A 25,303-nucleotide genomic window follows, 5' to 3' on the forward strand; every position below is an offset into this window, starting at 1 on the left:
TTTATAATGATGATGATGATGACAATGACGATGATGACGATGTTGATGATGATGATGATGATGACGATGATGTCCCCCAGGCCGTGTGTGAGCTGCGCGGGTGCTGTTGTTGATGATGATGATGACGATGATGATGATGACAATGATGACGATGATGATGATGATGACAATGATGATGATGATGACAATGATGATGATGACGATGATGATGATGACGATGATGTCCCCCAGGCCGTGTGTGAGCTCCGTGGGTGCTGTTGTTTTTGATGATGATGATGATGATGATGATGATGTTGCTGTTGATAATGATGTTGATGATGACAATGATGATGATGACGATGATGATGATGATGATGATGTCCCCCAGGCCGTGTGTGAGCTGCGCGGGTGCTGTTGGAGCCCCGGGTCGGAGCCGGGCGTGCCCTGGTGCTTCTTCGGAACCGACCACGGCTACAGGATCCAATCGGGGCCCTGGGAAACCGAGCAAGGTAATAGTGAGGTCAATTGCATTGAATTGCATTGCATTGAATTGCATTGCATTGAATTGCATTGCCTTGAATTGCATTGCATTGAATTGCATTGAATTGAATTGCATTGAATTGAATTGCATTGAATTGCATTGCATTGCATTGCATTGCATTGCATTGCATTGAATTGAATTGAATTGCATTATATTGCATTGCATTGCATTGAATTGAATTGAATTGCATTGAATTGAATTGCATTGTATTGCATTGAATTGAATTGCAGTGAATTGAATTGAATTGCTTTGAATTGAATTGCATTGAATTGAATTGCATTGAATTGCATTGAATTGCATTGAATTGAATTGCATTGCATTGAATTGAATTGCATTGCATTGCATTGCATTGCATTGCATTGAATTGAATTGAATTGAATTGAATTGCATTGAATTGAATTGCATTGCATTGCATTGCATTGAATTGAATTGAATTGCATTGAATTGAATTGCATTGCATTGCATTGAATTGCATTGAATTTCATTGAATTGAATTGAATTGCATTGAATTGCATTGCATTGCATTGCATTGAATTGAATTGAATTGCATTGCATTGAATTGCATTGAATTGAATTGAATTGAATTGAATTGAATTGCATTGAATTGCATTGAATTGAATTGCATTGAATTGAATTGAATTGAATTGCATTGCATTGAATTGAATTGCATTGAATTGCATTGAATTGAATTGCATTGAATTGAATTGAATTGAATTGCATTGCATTGAATTGCATTGCATTGAACTGAATTGAATTGCATTTAATTTAATTTAATTTAATTTAATTTAATTTAATTTGAATTTTATTCCATTCAATTCCATTCCATTCCATTCCATTCCATATAAAAATAAAACATTCGAATAAAATGAACTAAGATAAGGTGAAATAAATGTCGATAATTGTCTTAACAAAATAAAACAAAATTAAATGAAAATTAGAATAAAATCAAGGAAGATAAATTGAAATAAATGTCAATAACTGTGCCAATAAAATAAATTAGTATAAAAGAAATTAAAATAAAATGAATTAAGATAAACTGAAATAAATGTCAATAACTGTGCCAATAAAATAAAATAAAATATAATAAAATAAAATTAAAAAATAAAACTAAATTCAATTGAATTAAATTCAATTAAGTTATAATAAATAAGAATAAAATCAATTAGGATAAACTGAAATACATGTCGAAAACTGTCCCAATAAAATAAATTAGAATAAAATAAAATAAAATAAAGTAAATTAAAATCAATCAAAATCAATTGAAATAAATGTTGATAACTGCCCCTATAAAATAAAATAAATTAAAATAAAATGAATTAGAATAAAATCAATAAGAATAAAATAAATTAGGATAAACTGAAATAAATATCAATAACTGTCCCAATAAAATAAAATGCAATAATATAAAATGCAATGCAATGCAATAAAATAAAATAGGATAAAATAAATTAGAATAAAATCAATTAAAATCAATTGAAATAAATGTTGATAACTGTCCAAATACAACACAATAAAATAAAAATAAATTAGAATAAAATTAAATAGGATAAACTGAAATAAATGTAGATAACTGTCCCAATAAAAATGAAATGAAATGAAATGAAATAAAATGAAATAAAATAAAATAAAATAAAATAAAATAAAATAAAATAAAATAAAATAAAATGAAATAAAATAAAATAAAATACAATACAATAAAATAAAATAAATAAAACAATGTAATGCAATGCAATGAAATGAAATAAAAAAAATAAAATAAAATAAAATAAAATAAAATACAATAATACAATGAAATGAAATGAAATGAAATGAAATGAAATGAAATGAAATGAAATAAATAAAATAAAGTAAATAAAATAAAATAAAATAAATAAAACAAGGTACAATGTAATGCAATTCAATGCAATAAAATAAAATAAACAAAACACGGTACAATGTAATAGAATGTAATGCAATGCAGTAAAATAAAATAAAATACAATAAAATACAATAAAATAAAATAAAGAAGGTACAATGTAATGCAATGCAATGCAATGCAATAAAATACAATACAATAAAATAAAATAAAATACAATACAATAAAATGAAATTAAATTAAATAAAATAAAATTTTAAAAAAATAAAATAAAATAAAATAAATAAAACAAGGTACAATGTCATGCAATGCAATGCGATGCAATACAATAAAATAAAATACAATAAAATACAATAAAATACAATAAAATAAAAGAAATAAAACAAGGTACAATGTCATGCAATGCAATGCAATGCAATGCAATGCAATGAAATAAAAATAAAATAATACAATGAAATGAAATGAAATAAAAAAAATTTAAATTAAGATAAAATAAAATAAAATAAAATAAAATAAAATAAAATAAAATAAAATAAAATAAAATAAATAAAACAAGGTACAATGTAATGCAATGCAATACAATACAATACAATACAATAAAATACAAAAAAATAAATAAAACAAGGTACAATGTAATGCAATGCAATGCAATGCAATGTAATACAATGCAATGCAATACAATACAATGCAATACAGTGCAATACAATGCAATGCAATACAATGCAATGCAATACAATACAATACAATGCAATGCAATGCAATGCAATGTAATACAATACAATGCAATGCAATGCAATGCAATGCAATACAATACAATACAATACAATACAATGCAATACAAAGCAATACAATACAATGCAATACAATACAATGGAATACAATGCAATACAATACAATACAATACAATGCAATACAATACAATGCAATACAATGCAATACAATGCAATACAATACAATACAATACAATACAATACAATACAATGCAATACAATGCAATACAATGCAATACAATACAATGCAATACAATACAATGCAATGCAATGCAATACAATGCAATCCAATGCAATGCAATGCAATGCAATACAATGCAATACAATACAATACAATACAATACAATACAATGCAATGCAATACAATACAATACAATGCAATACAATACAATGCAATACAATACAATGCAATGCAATACAATGCAATGCAATGCAATCCAATACAATGCAATGCAATGCCATGCAATGCAATGCCATGCAATGCAATGCCATGCAATGCAATGCCATGCAATGCAATGCAATACAATACAATACAATGCAATGCCATGCAATGCAATGCCATGCAATACAATGCAATGCAATGCAATGCAATGCAATGCAATGCAATACAATACAATGCAATACAATACAATACAATACAATATAATACAATGCAATGCAATGCAATGCAATACAATACAATACAATGCAATCCAATACAATGCAATGCAATGCAATGCCATGCAATGCAATGCCATGCAATGCAATGCAATACAATACAATACAATAGAAATCAATGCAATACAATGCAATACAATACAATGCAATATAATACAATGCAATACAATACAATACAATACAATGCAATGCAATGCAATGCAATGCAATGCAATACCTGCAACGCAATAACAGCGGTGCTGTTTCCCCGTGCCCAGGGCTGGAGCTGTCCCTGGTCCCGCTGCCAGCCCCGCATCTGTTCGGGGCCCCCATGGGCTGCGTGCGGCTGCGGGCGCAGATCCAGAGCCCGACACGGCTCCGGCTGCAGGTACGGACTGGGAATGACTGCGGAATAACGGGGGATAACGGGGAAATAATGGGGGATAATGAGGGAAATGATGGGGGAATAATGGGGGAATCATGTGGGAAATAACCGGGAAATGATGGGGGATAATGAGGGAAATGATGGGGGAATAATGGGGGAATAATGGGGGAATAACGGGGGAATCATGTGGGAATAATGGAGGAAAATGAGGGAATAATGGGGGAATAATGGGAAATGATTGGGGAATAATGGGGGGAATAATGGGGGAATAACGGGGGAATCATGTGGGAATAATGGGGGAAAATGAGGGAATAATGGGGGAATAATGGGAAATGATTGGGGAATAATGGGGGAATAAGGGGGGAATCATGTGGGAATAATGGGGGAAATAACCCGGAAATAATGGGGGATAATGAGGGAAATGATGGGGGAATAATGGGGGAATAATGGGGGAATAATGGGAAATGATTGGGGAATAATGGGGGAATAACGGGGAATCACGGGGGAATAATGGGGGAAATGACCGGGAAATGATGGGGGATAATGAGGGAAATGATGGGGAAATAATGAAGGAATAATGGGGGAATAATGGGAAATGATTGGGGAATAATGGGGGAATCATGTGGGAATAATGGGGGAATAATGGGGGAAATAACCAGGAAATGATGGGGGATAATGAGGGAAATAATGGGGAAATAATGAAGGAATAATGGGGGAATAATGGGAAATGATTGGGGAATAATGGGGGAATCATGTGGGAATAATGGGGAAAATAACCGGGAAATGATGGGGGATAATGAGGGAAATGATGGGGGAATAATGGGGGATAATGGGGGGAATAATGGGAAATGATTGGGGAATAATGAGGGAAATAATGGGGGAATAATGGGGGAATAATGGGAAATGATTGGGGAATGATGGGGGAATAACGGGGGAATAATGGGGGAAATAACTGGGAAATGATGGGGGAATAATGGGGGAATAATGGGAAATGATTGGGGAATAATGGGCGGAATAATGGGGGAATCATGTGGGAATAATGGGGGAAATAACCGGGAAATGATGGGGGATAATGAGGGAAATGATGGGGGAATAATGGGGGAATCATGTGGGAATAATGGGAAATGATTGGGGAATAATGGGGGAATAATGGGGGAATAACGGGGGTATCATGTGGGAATAATGGGGGAAATAACGGGGAAATAATGGGAGAAAATGAGGGAAATTATGAGGGAATAATGGGGGAATAATGGGAAATGATTGGGGAATAATGGGGGAATAAGGGGGGAATCATGTGGGAATAATGGGGGAAATAACCGGGAAATGATGGGGGATAATGAGGGAAATAATGGGGGAATAATGGGGGAATAATGGGAAATGATTGGGGAATCATGGGGGAATCATGGGGGAATCATGGGGGAATAATGGGGGAAATGACCGGGAAATGATGGGGGATAATGAAGGAAATGATGGGGAAATAATGGGGGAATAATGGGGGAATAATGGAGGGATAAATGGGGGAATAATGGGGGAATAATGGGAATGGGAAATGGGAAATAATGGGGAAATAATGGAGAGTAGCTGGGAATAATGGGAATGGAAAAGGGGGAATAATGGGGGAAATAATGGGGAATAATGGGGGAATAATGGGAAAATAATGGGGGAATAATAGGGAAATAATGGGGGAATAATAGGGAAATAATGGGGGATATCATGGAGGAATAATGGGGCATAAAATGGGGAAATAACGGAGAAATAATGGGAACAGGAAATGGAGAATGATGGGGGAATTGTGGGGAATAAGGGGGGATACTGGGGAGAATAACCAGGAAATAATGGGGAAAATGGGGGAATAATGGGAGATTAATCAAAAAATAATGGGGGAAATAATGGGAATGGGAAATGGAAAATAATGGGGAAAAATGGGAAATAATGGGGAAATAATGGAGAGTAAGTGGGAATAATGGGAATGGAAAAGGGGGAATAATGGGGGAATAATGGGAGGAATAATGGGGGGAATAACAGGGAAATAACCAGGAAATAATGGGAGGAATAATGGGAAAATAATGGGGAAATAATGGGAATGAGAAATGGAAAATAATGGGGAAAAATGGGAAATAATGGGGAAATAATGGAGAGTAACTGGGAATAATGGGAATGGAAAAGGGGGAAATAATGAGGGAATAATGGGGGAATAATGGGGGAAATAATGGGGGAATAATAGGGAAATAATGGGGGATATCATGGAGGAATAATGGGGCATAAAATGGGGAAATAACGGAGAAATAATGGGAACAGGAAATGGAGAATGATGGGGGAATTGGGGGAATAAGGGGGGATACTGGGGAGAATAACCAGGAAATAATGGGGAAAATGGGGGAATAATGGGAGATTAATCAAAAAATAATGGGGGAAATAATGGGAATGGGAAATGGGAAATAATGGGGAAAATAATGGGAAATAATGGGGAAATAATGGAGAGTGACTGGGAATAATGGGAATGGAAAAGGGGGAATAAAGGGGGAAATAATGGGGAATAATGAGGGAATAATGGGGGAATAATGGGGGAAATAATGGGGAAATAATGGGAATGAGAAATGGAAAATAATGGGGAAAATAATGGGAAATAATGGGGAAATAATGGAGAGTGACTGGGAATGATGGGAATGGAAAAGGGGGAAATAATGAGGGAATAATGGGGAATAATGGGAAAATAATGGGGGAAATAATGGGGGAAATTATAGGAGTGGGAAATGGGAAATAATGGGGAAAATAATAGGAAAATAATGGAGGGAATAATGGGGAAATAATAGGGGAAATTCTGCGGAAATAACAGGGAGAGGAAAAGGGAAATAATGGGGAAAATAACAGGGGAGTAATGGGGAAATAATGGAATGTAACTGGGAATAATGGGAATGGAAAAGGGGGAATAATTGGGGGAATAATGGGAAAATAATGGGGGGAATAATGGGGAAATAATGGGAGGAATAATGGGAATGGGAAATGGAAAATAATGGGGAAAAATGGGAAATAATGGGGAAATAATGGGGGGAATAATGGGGAAATAATGGGGGGAATAATGGGAATGGGAAATGGGAAATAAAGGGGAAAAAATGGGAAATAATGGGGAAATAATGGAATGTAACTGGGAATAATGGGAATGGAAAAGGGGCAATAATGAGGGAATAATGGGGGAAAATAATGGGTGGAATAACAGGGAAATAATGGGGGAATAATGGGAGGAATAATGGGGGAATAATGGGGAATAGTGGGAATGAGAGATGGAAAATACTGGGGAAAAATGGGAAATAATGGAGAGTAACTGGGAATAATGGGAATGGAAAAGGGGGAATAATGGGGGAAATAATGGGGAATAATGGGTGGAATAAAGGGAAAATAATGGGGGAATAATGGGAATGAGAAATGGAAAATAATGGGGAAAAATGGGAAATAATGGGGAAATAATGGAGAGTAACTTGGAATTATGGGATTGGAAAAGGAGGAATAGTTGAGGAAATAATGGGGGAATAATGAGGGAATAATGGGGGAAATAATGGGGAATAACGGGAATGAAAAATGGAAAATAATGGGGAAAAATGGGAAATAATGGGGAAATAATGGAGAGTAACTGGGAATAATGGGAATGGAAAAGGGGGAATAATGGGGGAATAATGGGGGAATAATTGGGGGAAATAATGGGGAATAATGGGGGGAATAATGGGGGAATAATGGGGAATAGTGGGAATGAGAGATGGAAAATACTGGGGAAAAAATGGGAAATAATGGGGGAATAATGGAGAGTAACTGGGAATTATGGGAATGGAAAAGGGGGAATAATGGGGGAAATAATGGGAAAATAATGGGGGAATAATGGGGGAATAATGGGAATGGAAAATGGGAAATAATGGGAAAATAATGGGGAAATAATGGGGGAATAATGGGAATGGGAAATGGGAAATAATGGGGAAAAAATAGGAAATAATGGGGAAATAATGGAGAGTAACTGGGAATAATGGGAATGGAAAAGGGGGAATAATGGGGGAATAATGGGGGAAAATAATGGGTGGAATAACAGGGAAATAATGGGGGAATAATGGGAGGAATAATGGGGGAATAATGGGGAATAGTGGGAATGAGGGATGGAAAATACTGGGGAAAAATGGGAAATAATGGAGAGTAACTGGGAATAATGGGAATGGAAAAGGGGGAATAATGGGGGAAATAATGGGGAATAATGGGTGGAATAAAGGGAAAATAATGGGGGAATAATGGGAATGAGAAATGGAAAATAATGGGGGAAAATGGGAAATAATGGGGAAATAATGGAGAGTAACTGGGAATTATGGGAATGGAAAAGGGGAAATAATGGGAAAATAATGGGAAATAATGGGGGAATAATGGGGGAATAATGGGAATGGAAAATGGGAAATAATGGGAAAATAATGGGGGAATAATGGGGGAATAATGGGAATGGAAAATGGGAAATAATGGGGAAAAATGGGAAATAATGGGGAAATAATGGAGAGTAACTTGGAATTATGGGATTGGAAAAGGAGGAATAGTTGAGGAAATAATGGGGGAATAATGAGGGAATAATGGGAATGGAAATAATGGGGAATAATGGGAATGAGAAATGGAAAATAATGGGGAAAAATGGGAAATAATGGGGAAATAATGGAGAGTAACTGGGAATAATGGGAATGGAAAAGGGGGAATAAAGCGGGAAAATTCCTATTTTTCCCCAGTTCACAGAGCTTGGCAATCCATGGTTTGAGGTGAAAATCCCTCATTCCCACCCAAAATAACCCCAAAATTCCCATTTTTCCCCATTTTTCCCATTTTTCCCCATTTTTCCCTTTCCCAGTTCACGGACCGCAGCCGTCCGCGGTTCCAGGTGCCCGAGGAGCTCCTGGGGCCCCTCCCGGGCTCGGCCGTCCCCGACCCCAAATTTCGGCTGAAATTCCAGAAGGATCCGTTCGGGCTGCGGGTGCTGAGGGGCGGCAGCGGCCGCGTCGTGTGAGCCGAAATTCACTTTTATACAAAAAATTTTAATTCTAATTTTAATTTTAATTTTAATTTAATTTTCCCCCCCAGCTTCGACACGTCCATCGGGCCAGTGAAATTTTTTTGCTAATTTTTAAATTCAGAATTTTTTTTAGGTTTTAAAAAATTATTTCGATTTTATTTTTGATTTTTAATTTTAATTTTAATTTCAATTTTAATTTTAATTTAAATTTTAGTTTTAATTTAATTTTCCCCCACAGCTTCGACACGTCCATCGGGCCAGTGAAGTTTTTTTGCTAATTTTTAAATTCAGAATTTTTTTTAGGTTTTAAAAAATTATTTCGATTTTATTTTTAATTTTTAATTTTAATTTTAATTTTAATTTTAATTTTAATTTTAATTTTAATTTTAATTTTAATTTTAATTTTAATTTAATTTTCACCCCCAGCTTCGACACGTCCATCGGGCCAGTGAAATTTTTTTGCTAATTTTTAAATTTAGAATTTTTTTTAGGTTTTAAAAAATTATTTCGATTTTATTTTTGATTTTTAATTTTAATTTTAATTTTAATTTTAATTTTAATTTTAATTTTAATTTCATTCCCCCCCAGCTTCGACACGTCCATCGGGCCGCTGCTGCAGTCGCCGCAGTTCCTGCAGGTCTCCGCCCGCCTCTCTTGCTCCGCCCTCTTTGGGCGGGGCCAGGGCAAGCTCCGCCTCCCGCCCGGCTGGCACCGATGGGGGCTCTACAATGCCCAGGGCACCGAGGTAAAATTTGGGCAAAATTCCCACAATTTTGGGTAAAATTTGGGCGAAATTCCCACAATTTTGGGTAAAATTTGGGCGAAATTCCCACAATTTTGGGTGAAATTTGGGCAAATTTGGGAGTGTTTGGGTGTGGTGAGCTTGGGGCAAATTGGGGCTCCAGCCCGGCTGGCACCAATGGGGGCTCTACGGTGCCCAGGGGGAGGGCACCGAGGTAAAATTTGGGCAAAATTCCCACAATTTTGGGTAAAATTTGGGCGAAATTCCCACAATTTTGGGTAAAATTTGGGCAAATTTGGGAGTGTTTGGGTGTGGTGAGCTTGGGGCAAATTGGGGCTCCAGCCCGGCTGGCACCAATGGGGGCTCTACGGTGCCCAGGGGGAGGGCACCGAGGTAAAATTTGAGTAGAATTCCCCGAATTTTGGGTAAATTTGGGCAAAATTTCCACAATTTTGGGTAAATTTTGGGCAAAATTCCCTCAAATTTCCTTCAAATTTGGGCAAGATTGGGGCAAATTTGGGAGTGTTTGGGCGTGGTGAGGTTGGGGCAAATTGGGGCTCCAGCCCGGCTGGCACCAATGGGGGCTCTACGGTGCCCAGGGCGAGGGCACCGAGGTAAAATTTGGGCGAAATTCCCACAATTTTGGGTAAAATTTGTACGAAATTCCCACAATTTTGGGAAAAATTTGGGTAAAATTCCCTCCATTTTGGGCAAAATGTGGGCAAATTTGGGAGTGTTTGGGCGTGGTGAGCTTGGGGCAAATTGGGGCTCCAGCCCGGCTGGCACCGATGGAGGCTCTACAGTGCCCAGGGGGAGGGCACCGAGGTAAAATTTGGGTAGAATTCCCCGAATTTTGGGTAAATTTGGGCAAAATTCCCACAATTTTGGGTAAAATTTGGGTAAAATTCCCACAATTTTGGGTAAATTTTGGGCAAAATTCCCACGATTTTGGGTAAAATTTGGGTAAAATTCCCACAATTTTGGGTAAAATTTGGGTAAAATTCCCTCAATTTTGGGCAAATCTGGGAATGTTTTAATTAATATATAATATAGACATGGAATAATATTATAATATTATATAAGAATGTAATAATAGAATAATATAGTAATGAAATTTTATTTTGTTGTCTTGAATTATGTTATGTTTCACTTGGGTCCGTTTCATTGTGTTGTAGCATAGCATAGCATATCATGTGATATTATATATTTTGTATTTTTTATTTTTTATTTTTTATTTTATATTTTATATTTTATATTATATATTATATATTATATGTTATATGTTATATGTTATATGTTATATGTTATATGTTATGTATTATATAATAAAAATTATGTATTATATATTATATACTATATATTATATATTATATATTATATATTATATATTATATATTATATATTATATATTATATATTATATATTATATATTATATATTATATATTATATATTATATATTATATACTATATACTATATATTATATACTATATTATATACTATATATTATATAATATACAATATATCATATATAATATATAATATGTAATATATATATTATATATTATATATTATATATTATATATTATATTTTATATATTTAATATTATATATTTAATATTATATATTATATATTATATATTTTTATATTACATAATATATATTATATATTATGTATTATGTATTATATATTATATGTTATATGTTATATATTATATAATATATATTATATATTATATATTATATATTATATATTATTTATTATATATTATATATTATATATTATTTATTATATATTATATATTATATATTATGTATTATATATTATATATTATATATTATATATTGTATAATATATATATTATATATATTATATATATATTATATATTATACCCAAAATCTGGTCAAATTTATCCCAAATTTATCCCAAAATTCACCCAAATTTCTACTGAAATTTACACAAATTTCAACGAAATATATATTATACAATATATAATATATAATATATAATATATAATATATAATATATAATATATAATATATAATATGTATTATATATAATATATTATATATTATATATTATACAATATATATTATACAATATATAATATATAATATATAATATATAATATATAATATATAATATATGTTATATATTATATATTATATATTATATATTATATATTATATATTATATATTATGTATTATGTATTATGTATTATGTAGGACAAAATTTTTACAATTTCCCCCCAAATTTTAGGGGGATTTTTCTACTATTTTCCCCAAAGTTTTTTTTGGGGGATAAAATCCCAAATTCTCCCTTTCAGCTAATTTCAACCCATTGAAAACATCAAAAATATCAGCCAAAAAAAATCAAAATATTTTCCTTTAAATTGTTTCTTTTAACGAGTTTATCATTTTGTGGTGAATTTTTTCGATGTTAATTCTTAATTAATTTATAAATATTTTAATTTTTTCACTTTTTTTTGGCAGGAAGGGCAGAACCTGGCGGGAATTCACCCATTTTTGATGTGTTTGGAGGACACGTCCGGAGCCTCCCTGGGCATTTTCCTGCTCAACAGCAACGCCATGGGTGAGGGAATTTATTATAATTTATTAAAATTTATTAAAATTTATTAAAATTTATTAAAATTCAATTTATTCCAAAAAATCCGTGCTCAACAGCAACGCCAAGGGTGTGGAAATTTATTAAAATTCAATTTATTCCGAAAAATTCAATTTATTCCAAAAGATCCCCGCTCAACAGCAACGCCATGGGTGAGGGAATTTATTATAATTTATTAAAATTTATTAAAATTCAATTTATTCCAAAAAATCCCTGCTCAACAGCAACGCCATGGGTGAGGGAATTTATTAAAATTTATTAAAATTTATTAAAATTTAATTTATTCTGAAAAATCCCTGCTCAACAGCAACGCCATGGGTGAGGAAATTTATTAAAATTTATTAAAATTTATTAAAATTTATTAAAATTCAATTTATTCCGAAAAATTCAATTTATTCCGAAAAATTCAATTTATTCAAAAAAATTCAATTTATTCCGAAAAATTCAATTTATTCAAAAAAATTCAATTTATTCTGAAAAATTCAATTTATTCCGAAAAATTCAATTTATTCCAAAAAATTCAATTTATTCCGAAAAATCCCTGCTCAACAGCAACGCCATGGGTGAGGAAATTTATTAAAATTTATTAAAATTTATTAAAATTCAATTTATTCCGAAAAATTCAATTTATTCCAAAAAATTCAATTTATTCTGAAAAATTCCATTTATTCCAAAAAATTCAATTTATTCCTAAAAATTCAATTTATTCCAAAAAATTCAATTTATTCCGAAAAATTCAATTTATTCCAAAAAATTCAATTTATTCCAAAAAATTCAATTTATTCCGAAAAATCCCTGCTCAACAGCAACGCCATGGGTGAGGAAATTTAATGAAATTTATTAAAATACAATTTATTCCGAAAAATTCCATTTATTCTGAAAAATTCCATTTATTCCGAAAAATTCAATTTGGGTGAATTTTGGGGTAAATTTGGGATAAACTTGACCAGGTTTTGGGGACATTTTTGTGAATTTTTACATAAATTTCACTGAATTTTGTGTAAATTTCAGTAGAAATTTGGGTGAATTTTGGGATAAATTTGACCAGATTTTGGGGATATTTTTGTGGATTTTTGTGTAAATTTCGTTGAATTTTGTGTAAATTTCAGTAGAAATTTGGGTGAATTTGTGGATAAATTTGGGATAAACTTGACCGGATTTTGGGTACATTTTTGTGGATTTTTGCGCAAATTTCGTTGAATTTTGTGTAAATTTCAGTAGAAATTTGGGTGAATTTTGGGATGAATTTGACCAAATTTTGGGTACATTTTTGTGAATTTTTACATACATTTCGCTGAATTTTGTGTAAATTTCAGTAGAAGTTTGGGTGAATTTTGGGATAAACTTGACCAGATTTTGGGTAAATTTTTGTTTATTTTTACATAAATTTCAGTAGAAATTTGGGTGAATTTTGGGATAAATTTGACCTGATTTTGGGCACATTTTGGTGGATTTTGGTGCAAATTTTGTTGAATTTTGCGTAAATTCAGTAGGATTTGGTTTATTTTGGGTGAATTTTGGGATAAACTTGACCAGATTTTGGGTATTTTTTTTTGGATTTTTGTTTAAATTTCATTGAATTTTGTGTAAATGTCAGTAGAAATTTGGGTGAATTTTGGGGTAAATTTGGGATAAATTCAACCAGATTTTGGGTACATTTTTGTGAATTTTTACATAAATTTCACTGAATTTTAAATTCAGTAGGATTTGGTGAATTTTGGGTGAATTTTGGGATAAATTTGGGATAAACTTGACCGGATTTTGGGTACATTTTTGTGAAATTTTACATAAATTTCACTGAATTTTGTGTAAATTTCAGTAGAAATTTGGGTGAATTTTGGGATAAATTTGACCGGATTTTGGGTAAATTTTTGTGAAATTTTACATAAATTTCACTGAATTTTGTGTAAATTTCAGTAGAAATTTGGGTGAATTTTGGGATAAATTTGGGATAAATTTGACCAGATTTTGGGTAAATTTTTGCGGATTTTTGTGCAAATTTCATTGAATTTTGTGTAAATTCAGTGGGATTTAGTGGATTTTGGGTGAATTTTGGGTGAATTTTGTGATAAACTTGACCAAATTTTGGGTAAATTTTTCCGGATTTTTATGCAAATTCCCTTGAATTTTATGTAAATTCATGGGGCTCTGTTGAATTTGGGGTGAATTCCCCGTTTTTGGCCGCAGAGCTGTCGCTGAGCCCAAAACTTGACCAGATTTTGGGGACATTTTTGCAGATTTTTACATAAATTTCACGGAATTTTGTGTAAATTTCAGTAGAAATTTGGATGAATTTTGGTATAAACTTGACCTGATTTTGGGTACATTTTTGCGGGTTTTTTTGCAAATTCCCTTGAATTTTATGTAAATTCATCGGGCTTTGTTGAATTTTGGGTGAATTTTGGGGTAAACTTGACCGGATTTTGAGTAAATTTTTGTTGATTTTTACATAAGTTTCAGTAGAATTTTGGGTGAATTTTGGGATAAATTTGACCAGACTTTGGGTACATTTTTGTGAAATTTTACATAAATTTCACTGAATTTTGTGTAAATTTCAGTAGAAATTTGGGTGAATTTTGGGATAAATTTGGGATAAACTTGACCAGATTTTGGGTACATTTTTGTGGATTTTTGTGTAAATTTCAGTAGAAATTTGGGTGAATTTTGGGGTAAATTTGGGATAGACTTGACCGGATTTTGAGTAAATTTTTGTTGATTTTTACATAAATTTCAGTAGAAATTTGGGTGAATTTTGGGCTAAATTTGACCGGATTTTGGGTACATTTTTGTGGATTTTTACATAAATTTCAGTAGAAATTTGGGTGAATTTTGGGATAAACTTGACCAGATTTTGTGTAAATTTTTGCGGCTTTTTATGCAAATTCCCTTGAATTTTGCGGAATTCATCGGGATTTGTTGAATTTGGGTGAATTTCCCGTTTTTGGCCGCAGAGCTGTCGCTGAGCCCGAAACTTGACCAGATTTTGGGGACATTTTTGCAGATTTTTGTGCAAATTTCGTTGAATTTTGTGTAAATTTCAGTAGAAATTTGGGTGAATTTCGGGATAAACTTGACCAGATTTTGGGTATATTTTTACGGCTTTTTATGCAAATCCCATTGAATTTTTTGTAAATTCATCGGGCTTTGTTGAATTTTGGGTGAATTTTGGGATAAATTTGACCAAATTTTGGGTAAATTTTTGTTTATTTTTACATAAATTTCAGTAGAATTTCGGATGAATTTTGGGATAAATTTGACCGGATTTTGGCAGAAATTTCATTGAATTTTGTGTAAATTTCAGTAGAAATTTGGATGAATTTTGGGATAAATTTGGGATAAACTTGACCGGATTTTGGGTAAATTTTTGTTGATTTTTACGTAAGTTTCAGTAGAATTTTGGGTGAATTTTGGGGCAAATTTGACCAGATTTTGGGTACATTTTTGCAGTTTTTTATGCAAATTACGTTGAATTTTGCGGAATTCATGGGGCTCTGTTGAATTTGGGGTGAATTTCGCCGTTTTTGGCCGCAGAGGTGTCGCTGAGCCCGGCGCCGGCGCTGACGCTTCGCTCCATCGGGGGAATCCTGGACCTGTTCCTGATCGTCGCCGACAGCCCCGAGCAGCTGCTGCGGGAACACGCCCAGGTTTGGGGTGAAATCCGTGAATTTTGGGCAATTTGGGGTGCTTTGGGTGGAAATCCCAATTTTGGGGTGAAATTTGGGGATTTTTGGGCTGAAATCCGTGAATTTTGGGAGTTTTTTGGGATGAAGTCCAAGCACTTTGAGGGGGAAATTCCCAGGATTTTGGGCAATTTGGGATTGGGGTGAAAATTCTGGAATTTTGTGGCCGAAATTCAAAAATTTTGGGGTTGAAAACTGGGAATTTTGGGGACAAATTTCTGGGATTTTGAGCAATTTGGGATTGGGGTTGAGATCCCCATTTTTGGGGTGAAATTCGAGAATTTTGGGGTGAAATTTGATAATTTTGGGGTGGGATTTCAGATTTTTGGGGTGGGATTTCAGATTTTTGGGGTGAATTTCAGATTTTTGGGGTGAATTTCGGGTTCCGTTCCAGCTGGTGGGGCTGCCGGCGCTGCCGCCATTTTGGGCGCTCGGCTTCCAGCTCAGCCACAGCAGCTACGGAAGCCTGGAGGAGGCCAAAAAGGTCCTGGAGAGGAACCGCGCAGCCGGCCTGCCCCTCGTGAGTCGCCAATTAGCGCTGACGCTTCGTTAACTACCTTAATTAAATTAAATTCATTTCTTTTGAGGTTTAGTTTTAGTTTTAATTTTATTTTTCCCTTTTGTATTCAATTTTATGTCCATTTCTTTGTCTATTTGTGTTTTTGGATTTCCATTAGTTTCTATTTGTAAATTTCCATTTTAATTTTATTTCTATTTTTATTGCTATTTCGTTGGTCTGATTATTTTCTATTTTAAAAGTTTTGGTTTCCATTTTCATTCTATTTCTACTTTTTAAATTTCCATTCGATTGCTGTTTTTATGCCTATTTTTATTTCTGTCCATTTTTGTTTCCATTTTTATTTCTATTTTGGTTTCCATTCTTATTTCTATTTATTTTTGGTGTTTTTTAGAATCATATTACCTTAGATTACAATACATTAATGTAATGTAATGTAATATAATATAATTAATATAATATAATCAATGAAATATCCTATAATGTAATGTAATGTAATGTAATATAATATAATATAATATAATATAATATAATATAATATAATATAATTAATATTATATCATATAACATATATCATATATCATATCATGTAATGTAATGTCATATAAAATAATATGATGTAATATAATATGAAATGTAATATAACATAATATAATAATACAATATGATATGATATGATATGACATGATATGATATATGATATAATACAATAAAACGTAATGTAATATAATGTAATAAATATAATATATAATATAATGTAATGTAATATAATGTAATGTAATGTGATATAATGTAATATAATATAATATAATATAATATAATATAATATAATATAATATAATATAATATAATATAATATAATATAATATAATACAATATAATATAATTAATATTATATCATATAACATATATCATATATCATATCATGTAATGTAATGTCATATAAAATAATATGATGTAATATAATATGAAATGTAATATAATATAACATAATATAATAATACAATATGATATGATATGACATGATATGATATATGATATAATACAATATAACGTAATGTAATATAATGTAATAAATATAATATATAATATAATGTAATGTAATATAATGTAATGTAATGTGATATAATGTAATATAATATAATATAATATAATATAATATAATATAATATAATTAATATTATATAACATATATCATATATCATATCATGTAATGTAATGTCATATAAAATAATATGATGTAATATAATATGAAATGTAATATAATATAACATAATATAATAATACAATATGGTATGATATGATATGACATGATATGATATATGATATAATACAATATAACGTAATGTAATATAATGTAATAAATATAATATATAATATAATGTAATGTAATGTGATATAATGTAATATAATATAATATAATATAATTAATATTATATCATATAACATATATCATATATCATATCATGTAATGTAATGTCATATAAAATATGATGTAATATAATATGAAATGTAATATAATATAACACAATATAATAATACAATATGATATGATATGATATGACATGATATGATATATGATATAATACAATATAACGTAATGTAATATAATGTAATAAATATAATATATAATATAATGTAATGTAATATAATGTAATGTAATGTGATATAATGTAATATAATATAATATAATATAATGTAATATAATTAATATTATATCATATAACATATATCATATATCATATCATGTAATGTAATGTCATATAAAATAATATGATGTAATATAATATGAAATGTAATATAATATAACATAATATAATAATACAATATGATATGATATGATATGACATGATATGATATATGATATAATACAATATAACGTAATGTAATATAATGTAATAAATATAATATATAATATAATGTAATGTAATATAATGTAATGTAATGTGATATAATGTAATATAATATAATATAATATAATATAATATAATATAATATAATATAATATAATATAATATAATATAATATAATACAATATAATATAATTAATATTATATCATATAACATATATCATATATCATATCATGTAATGTAATGTCATATAAAATAATATGATGTAATATAATATGAAATGTAATATAATATAACATAATATAATAATACAATATGATATGATATGACATGATATGATATATGATATAATACAATATAACATAATGTAATATAATGTAATAAATATATAATATAATGTAATGTAATATAATGTAATGTAATGTGATATAATATAATATAATATAATATAATATAATATAATATAATATAATACAATACAATATAATATAATATATAATATGATATAATGTAATATAATACAATATGTTATGTAATGTCATGTAATGTAAAATAATCTAATTACTATAGTATCATATATCATATAATGTAATGTAATGTAATGTAATGAATATAATATAATATGATATGATATGATATGACAAGATATATATAATATAATATAATGTCGTATAATGTCATATAATGTCATATAATGTCATATAATATAATATAATATAATATAATATAATATAACATAACATAACATAGCATAACATGTAATGTATAATATAATAAAATGTAATATAATATAATGAATATAATATCATATTATGTAGTGTAATGTAATATAATATAATGTAATGTAATGTAACGTAATGTAGTATAGTACAATGTAATGTTATATTACATTACAATACAATGCATTACAATGAAATAATAAATCATATTCAAATGCATTAATTATTGGTAATTGTTAAATTAATTCTTAATTCTTCCCAATTATTCCTCTATATTAATTTCCTAAATATTGTATTATATTATATTACATTATATTATATTATATTACATTATATTATATTATATTATATTATATTATATTATATTATATTATATTATATTATATTGTGTTATATTACATTATATTTTATTACACTACATTACATTACGTTATATTCCATGACATTGTATTATATTATATTATATTATATTATATTATATTATATTACATTATATTATATTATTACATTATATTACATTGTATCATATCACATTACATGAGAATAATTACATTACATAATTATAAAATTTATGAAAGTACTTAACAATGCAATAACTATTAGTTGATAATTAATTAATTAAAAATTAATTATCCCAAATTGATACCCCTTTTAATAATTTCTTTATTATAGTACAGTCCAATATACCGTGCTGCACCACATTACACTCTATTACATTTTTATTTTTTATTTTCTTGTTAAAATTATTTACTAAAACCATTTAAACAATCCATGAATTCTCATTAATCAATTAACCCAAATGACTTTAATTATTGTTAATTCCCCCAACTCCCACCTCCCACCAAAAACCCTCCGCCAAAACCCAAATCCCTTTTCCCAAAATCCCAATTTTTAACCAAAATCCCCATTCTTAATCCAAATTTTCACCCCAAAATCCCCATTTTTCACCCCAAAAATCCCCACATTTTTCCCCAAAATCCCCCCCTTTTTTTTTTTTTCCCAAAATCTCCATAATTTCACCCAAATTTTGTTTTTTTTCCCGCAGGACGCGCTGGTTCTGGGCACCGAGGCCATGGACGGGCACCGCGACTTCACCATCGACCCGCGGAGCTTCCGGAACCTTCCGGGGCTGCGCCAGGAACTGGCGGCCGACGGGCGGAGGCTGATCCTCACTCTGGTCGGCAATTTCGGGGAAAAAAACCAAATTTTGGCATTTTTCCATTCAAAAAATTCCAATTTTTTTCCCACTAATAATAGCGGAAAAAAAATCAAAATTTTGGCATTTTCCATTCAAAAAATTCCAATTTTTTTCCCAGAAATAATAGCGAAAAAAATCTCAAAATTTTGGCATTTTTCCATTCAAAAAATTCCAATTTTTGCCGGTTTTTTCCCTCAAATAATAGCAAAGAAAAATTTTAAAAAATCTCAAGATTTTGGCATTTTTCCATTAAAAAAATTCCAATTTTTTTCCCAGAAATAATAGCGAAAAAAATAAAAAATCAAAATTTTGGCATTTTTCCATTCAAAAAATTCCAATTTTTTTCCCACAAATAATAACGAAAAAAAAAAAATTCTCAAAATTTTGGCATTTTCCATTCAAAAAATTCCAATTTTTTTCCCAGAAATAATAGCGAAAAAAATCTCAAAATTTTGGCATTTTTCCATTCAAAAAATGTCCAATTTTTTCCCACAAATAATAGCGAAAAAAATCTCAAAATTTTGGCATTTTTCCATAAAAAAAATTCCGATTTTTGCCGGTTTTTTCCCTGAAATAATAGCAAAGAAAAATAAAAAAAAAATCTCAAAATTTTGGCATTTTTCCATTCAAAAAATTCCTATTTTTATTCCCACTAATAATAGTGAAAAAAGAAAAAAACCTCAAAATTTTGGCATTTTTCCATTCAAAAAATTCCAATTTTTTTCCCAGAAATAATAGCGAAAAAAATCTCAAAATTTTGGCATTTTCCATTCAAAAAATTCCAATATTTTCCCAGAAATAATAGCGAAAAAAATCTCAAAATTTTGGCATTTTTCATTCAAAAAATTCCGATTTTTGGCGTTTTTTTCCCTCAAATAATAGCGAAGAAAAATAAGAAAAAAAAATCTCAAAATTTTGGCATTTTTCCATTCAAATAAATTCCAATTTTTTTCCCAGAAATAATAGCGAAAAAAATCTCAAGATTTTGGCATTTTTCCATTCAAAAAATTCCAATTTTTTTTCCCACAAATAATAGCCAAAAAAGGAAAAAATCAAAATTTTGGCATTTTTCCCCCACAAAAATGGTGAGGAAAAAAAAAATCCAAATTTTTCACTTTTTTTCCCGCCCTCAACAATACAGAAAAAAAATTCTAAAATTTGGGAAAATAGGAAAAAATCCCAAATTCCCACCTTTTTTTGGAAAGAAAATCCAATTTTTTTTGCATTTTTTCCTCGAAAAATTGTGAAAAAATACAAATTTTTTTGTGTGTTTTTCCTCTAAACCCGGTGGAAAAAATCCCAAAATTTCCACATTTTCACCCCCAAAAACGGTGACAAAAAAATCCCAAATTTCCACTTTTTTTTGGAAAGAAAATCCAATTTTTTTGCATTTTTTCCTCGAAAAATTGTGAAAAAATACAAATTTTTTTCGTATATTTTTCCTCTAAACCGCGTGGAAAAAATCCCAACTGTTCATTTTTTTACCTCAAAAAATGGTGAAAAAAAATCTCAAAATTTTAACGTTTTCCACTTAAAAATGGTGGGAAAAAAATCCAAAATTTTGGCTTTTTTACCCCAAAAATTGTGAAAAATTTCCAATTTTTAGCCCCAAAAACAGTGAAAAAAAATCTAAATTTTCTGCATTTCCCCCCCAAAAAAATTTGGTTTACAAAAATCCCAAAAACTCCGACTTTTTCCTCAAAAAAAATGGCAAAAAAATCTGAAATTTTCCATAATTCTGGTGAAAAAAATCCCAATTTTTCGATGTTTTTACATCAAAAAAGTGAAAAATTTTCCAAAATTTTCCTTAACAAAGAGTGAAAAAATCCCAAAATTTCCACATTTTCACCCCAAAAACGGTGACAAAAAAATCCCAAATTTCCACTTTTTTTTGGAAAGAAAATCCAATTTTTTTGCATTTTTTCCTGGAAAAATTGTGAAAAAAATACAAATTTTTTGTATGTTTTCCCTCAAAAAACGGCGGAAAAAATCCCAAAATTTCCACATTTTCACCCCCAAAAACGGTGACAAAAAAATCCCAAATTTCCACATTTTCCCTCAAAAAAATGTGAAAAAAATTCCAAAATTTTCAATTTTTTCCCACCAAAAAAGTGAAAAATTCCTTTTCCCTCCAAAAAAATGTGAAAAAAATTCCAAAATTTTTCAATTTTTTCCCCCCAAAACGGTGAAAAATTCCCAATTTGCAAGGTTGGAAAATTTTTGAATTTTTGGGGGAAAAAAATTGAAATTTTGGGGTTTTTCCGCCAAATTTTGGGGAAAAATTGTGAAAATTGAGATTTTTTTTCACTTTTTTCTGGAAAAATTGGGGAATTTTGGGGGATTTTTAAAAATTTCTGTGGTTAAAAAAATGGAGTTTTTTGAGGGGAAAAAAACGCAGAAATTTGGGGATTTTTTCACCTTTTTGGGCGTGAAAATATTGAATTTTTTTTTTGTATTTTCCCCTTTTTTTGGTGTTTAAAAATTACAAAATTCGCGATTTTTTTTAGGGAAAAAACCACAAAAATTTGGGGATTTTTTCACCTTTTTAGATGTGAAAATATTGAATTTTTTTTTGTATTTTCCCCTTTTTTTGGTGTTTAAAAATTACAAAACTCGCAATTTTTTTAGGGAAAAAACCACAAAAATTTGGGAATTTTTTCACCTTTTTGGGACAGAAAATATTGAATTTTTTTTTTGTATTTTCCCCTTTTTTTGGTGTTTAAAAATTACAAAATTCGCAATTTTTTTAGGGAAAAAACCACAAAAATTTGGGAATTTTTTCACCTTTTTGGGACAGAAAATATTGAATTTTTTTTTTGTATTCTCCCCTTTTTTTGGTGTTTAAAAATTGAAAATTCACGATTTTTTTGAGGGAAAAAACCACAGAAATTTGTGGATTTTTTCACCTTTTTGGGCGTGAAAATGTTGAATTTTTTTTGTATTTTCCCCTTTTTTTGGTGTTTAAAAATTGCAAAATTCGCGATTATTTTGAGGTAAAAAACCACAAAAATTTGGGGATTTTTTCACCTTTTCAGGCATGAAAATATTGAATTTTTTTTTTTGTATTTTCCCCCTTTTTTTCATGTTTAAAAATGGCAAAATTCGCGATTATTTTGAGGTAAAAAACCACAAAAATTTGGGGATTTTTTTCACCTTATCAGACATGAAAATATTGAATTTTTTTGTATTTTCCCCCTTTTTTTGGTGTTTAAAAATTACAAAATTCACGATTTTTTTGAGATAAAAAACCACAAAAATTTGGGGATTTTTTTCACCTTATCAGACATGAAAATATTGGATTTTTTTTGTATTTTCCCCCTTTTTTTGGTGTTTAAAAATTACAAAATTCGCGATTTTTTTTTAGGGAAAAAACAACAAAAATTTGGGGATTTTTTCACCTTTTTAGATGTGAAAATATTGAATTTTTTTTTGTATTTTCCCCCTTTTTTTAGTGGTTAAAAAAGCCAAAATTCGCGATTTTTTTGAGGTAAAACACCACAAAAATTTGGGGATTTTTTTCACCTTTTCGGGCATGAAAATGTTGAAATTTCTTTTCTAATTTGGGATTTTTTCACTTTTTTCGCCGTGAAAATATTGAATTTTTTTTTGTATTTTCCCCCTTTTTTTCATGTTTAAAAACCTCAAAATTCGCGATTTTCTCCACCAATTTTTCAGGACCGAAAATTTTAATTTTTTCTTTTTTTTTTTTTTTAATTTTTTTTGAATTCAAAATTTCGATTAAAAATTTTCAAAAGCGAAATTTGTGAATTTTTGTGGAATTTTTGTCGTTGCCAGGACGCCGCCATCGGGGAGGGGCCGCTGGCGGACGGGAGCGGCTACGGAACCTTCCGGAGAGGGAACCGGGCCGCGGTGTGGGTTAACGAGTCCGACGGGCTCACACCGCTAATTGGCCAGGTAATTAATGACTCATTAATCATTCATTAATCATTTATTAATGATTTATTCACTCGGGAGCCCCTACGGAACCTTCCGGAGAGGGAACCGGGCCGCGGCGTGGGTTAACGAGTCCGACGGGCTCACACCGCTAATTGGCCAGGTAATTAATGACTCATTCATGAATTAATGAGTCTGACGGGGTCACCCCACTGATTGGCCAGGTAATCAATCATTCATTAATCATTCATTAATGATTGATTAAGTCGGGAGCCCCTACGGAACCTTCCGGAGAGGGAGCCGGGCCGCGGTGTGGGTTAACGAGTCTGACGGGGTCACACCGCTAATTGGCCAGGTAATTAATGACTCATTCATGAATTAATGAGCCAGACGGAGTCACCCTGCTAATTGGGCAGGTAATTAATGACTCATTAATCATTCATTAATCATTTATTAATGATTTATTCACTTGGGAGCCCCTACGGAACCTTCCGGAGAGGGAACCGGGCCGGGGCGTGGGTTAACGAGTCTGACGGGGTCACACTGCTAATTGGGCAGGTAATTAATGACTCATTCATGAATTAATGAGCCAGATGGGTCACCCCACTAATAATGAATGATTCATTAATGATTCATTAAGTTGGGAGCCCCTACGGAACCTTCCAGAGAGGGAACCAGGCCGGGGCGTGGGTTAACGAGTCCGACGGGCTCACACCGCTAATTGGCCAGGTAATTAATGACTCATTAATCATTCATTAATCATTTATTAATGATTTATTCACTCGGGAGCCCCTACGGAACCTTCCGGAGAGGGAGCCGGGCCGCGGTGTGGGTTAACGAGTCTGACGGGCTCACACCGCTAATTGGCCAGGTAATTAATGAC

General features: G+C 30.8%; 1 protein-coding gene across 1 annotated transcript in view; it reads left to right on the forward strand.

The window, feature by feature from the left end:
* Window positions 1–202: 202 nt before the first annotated feature.
* The window catches only part of LOC132085228 (maltase-glucoamylase-like), a 156,398-nt gene continuing 131,297 nt past the window's right edge, over window positions 203–25,303 (forward strand). Inside the window, 10 exon segments of the mRNA XM_059490594.1 lie at window positions 203–488; window positions 4,060–4,169; window positions 9,031–9,182; window positions 9,781–9,937; window positions 12,429–12,528; window positions 16,093–16,205; window positions 16,636–16,761; window positions 20,374–20,505; window positions 24,322–24,441; window positions 25,087–25,149. Of these exon segments, the coding sequence (XP_059346577.1) occupies window positions 203–488; window positions 4,060–4,169; window positions 9,031–9,182; window positions 9,781–9,937; window positions 12,429–12,528; window positions 16,093–16,205; window positions 16,636–16,761; window positions 20,374–20,505; window positions 24,322–24,441; window positions 25,087–25,149 (1,359 nt within the window).

Source organism: Ammospiza nelsoni, chromosome 29, assembly GCF_027579445.1.
Source record: "Ammospiza nelsoni isolate bAmmNel1 chromosome 29, bAmmNel1.pri, whole genome shotgun sequence".
In the NCBI taxonomy this organism is placed as follows: Eukaryota; Metazoa; Chordata; class Aves; order Passeriformes; family Passerellidae; genus Ammospiza; species Ammospiza nelsoni.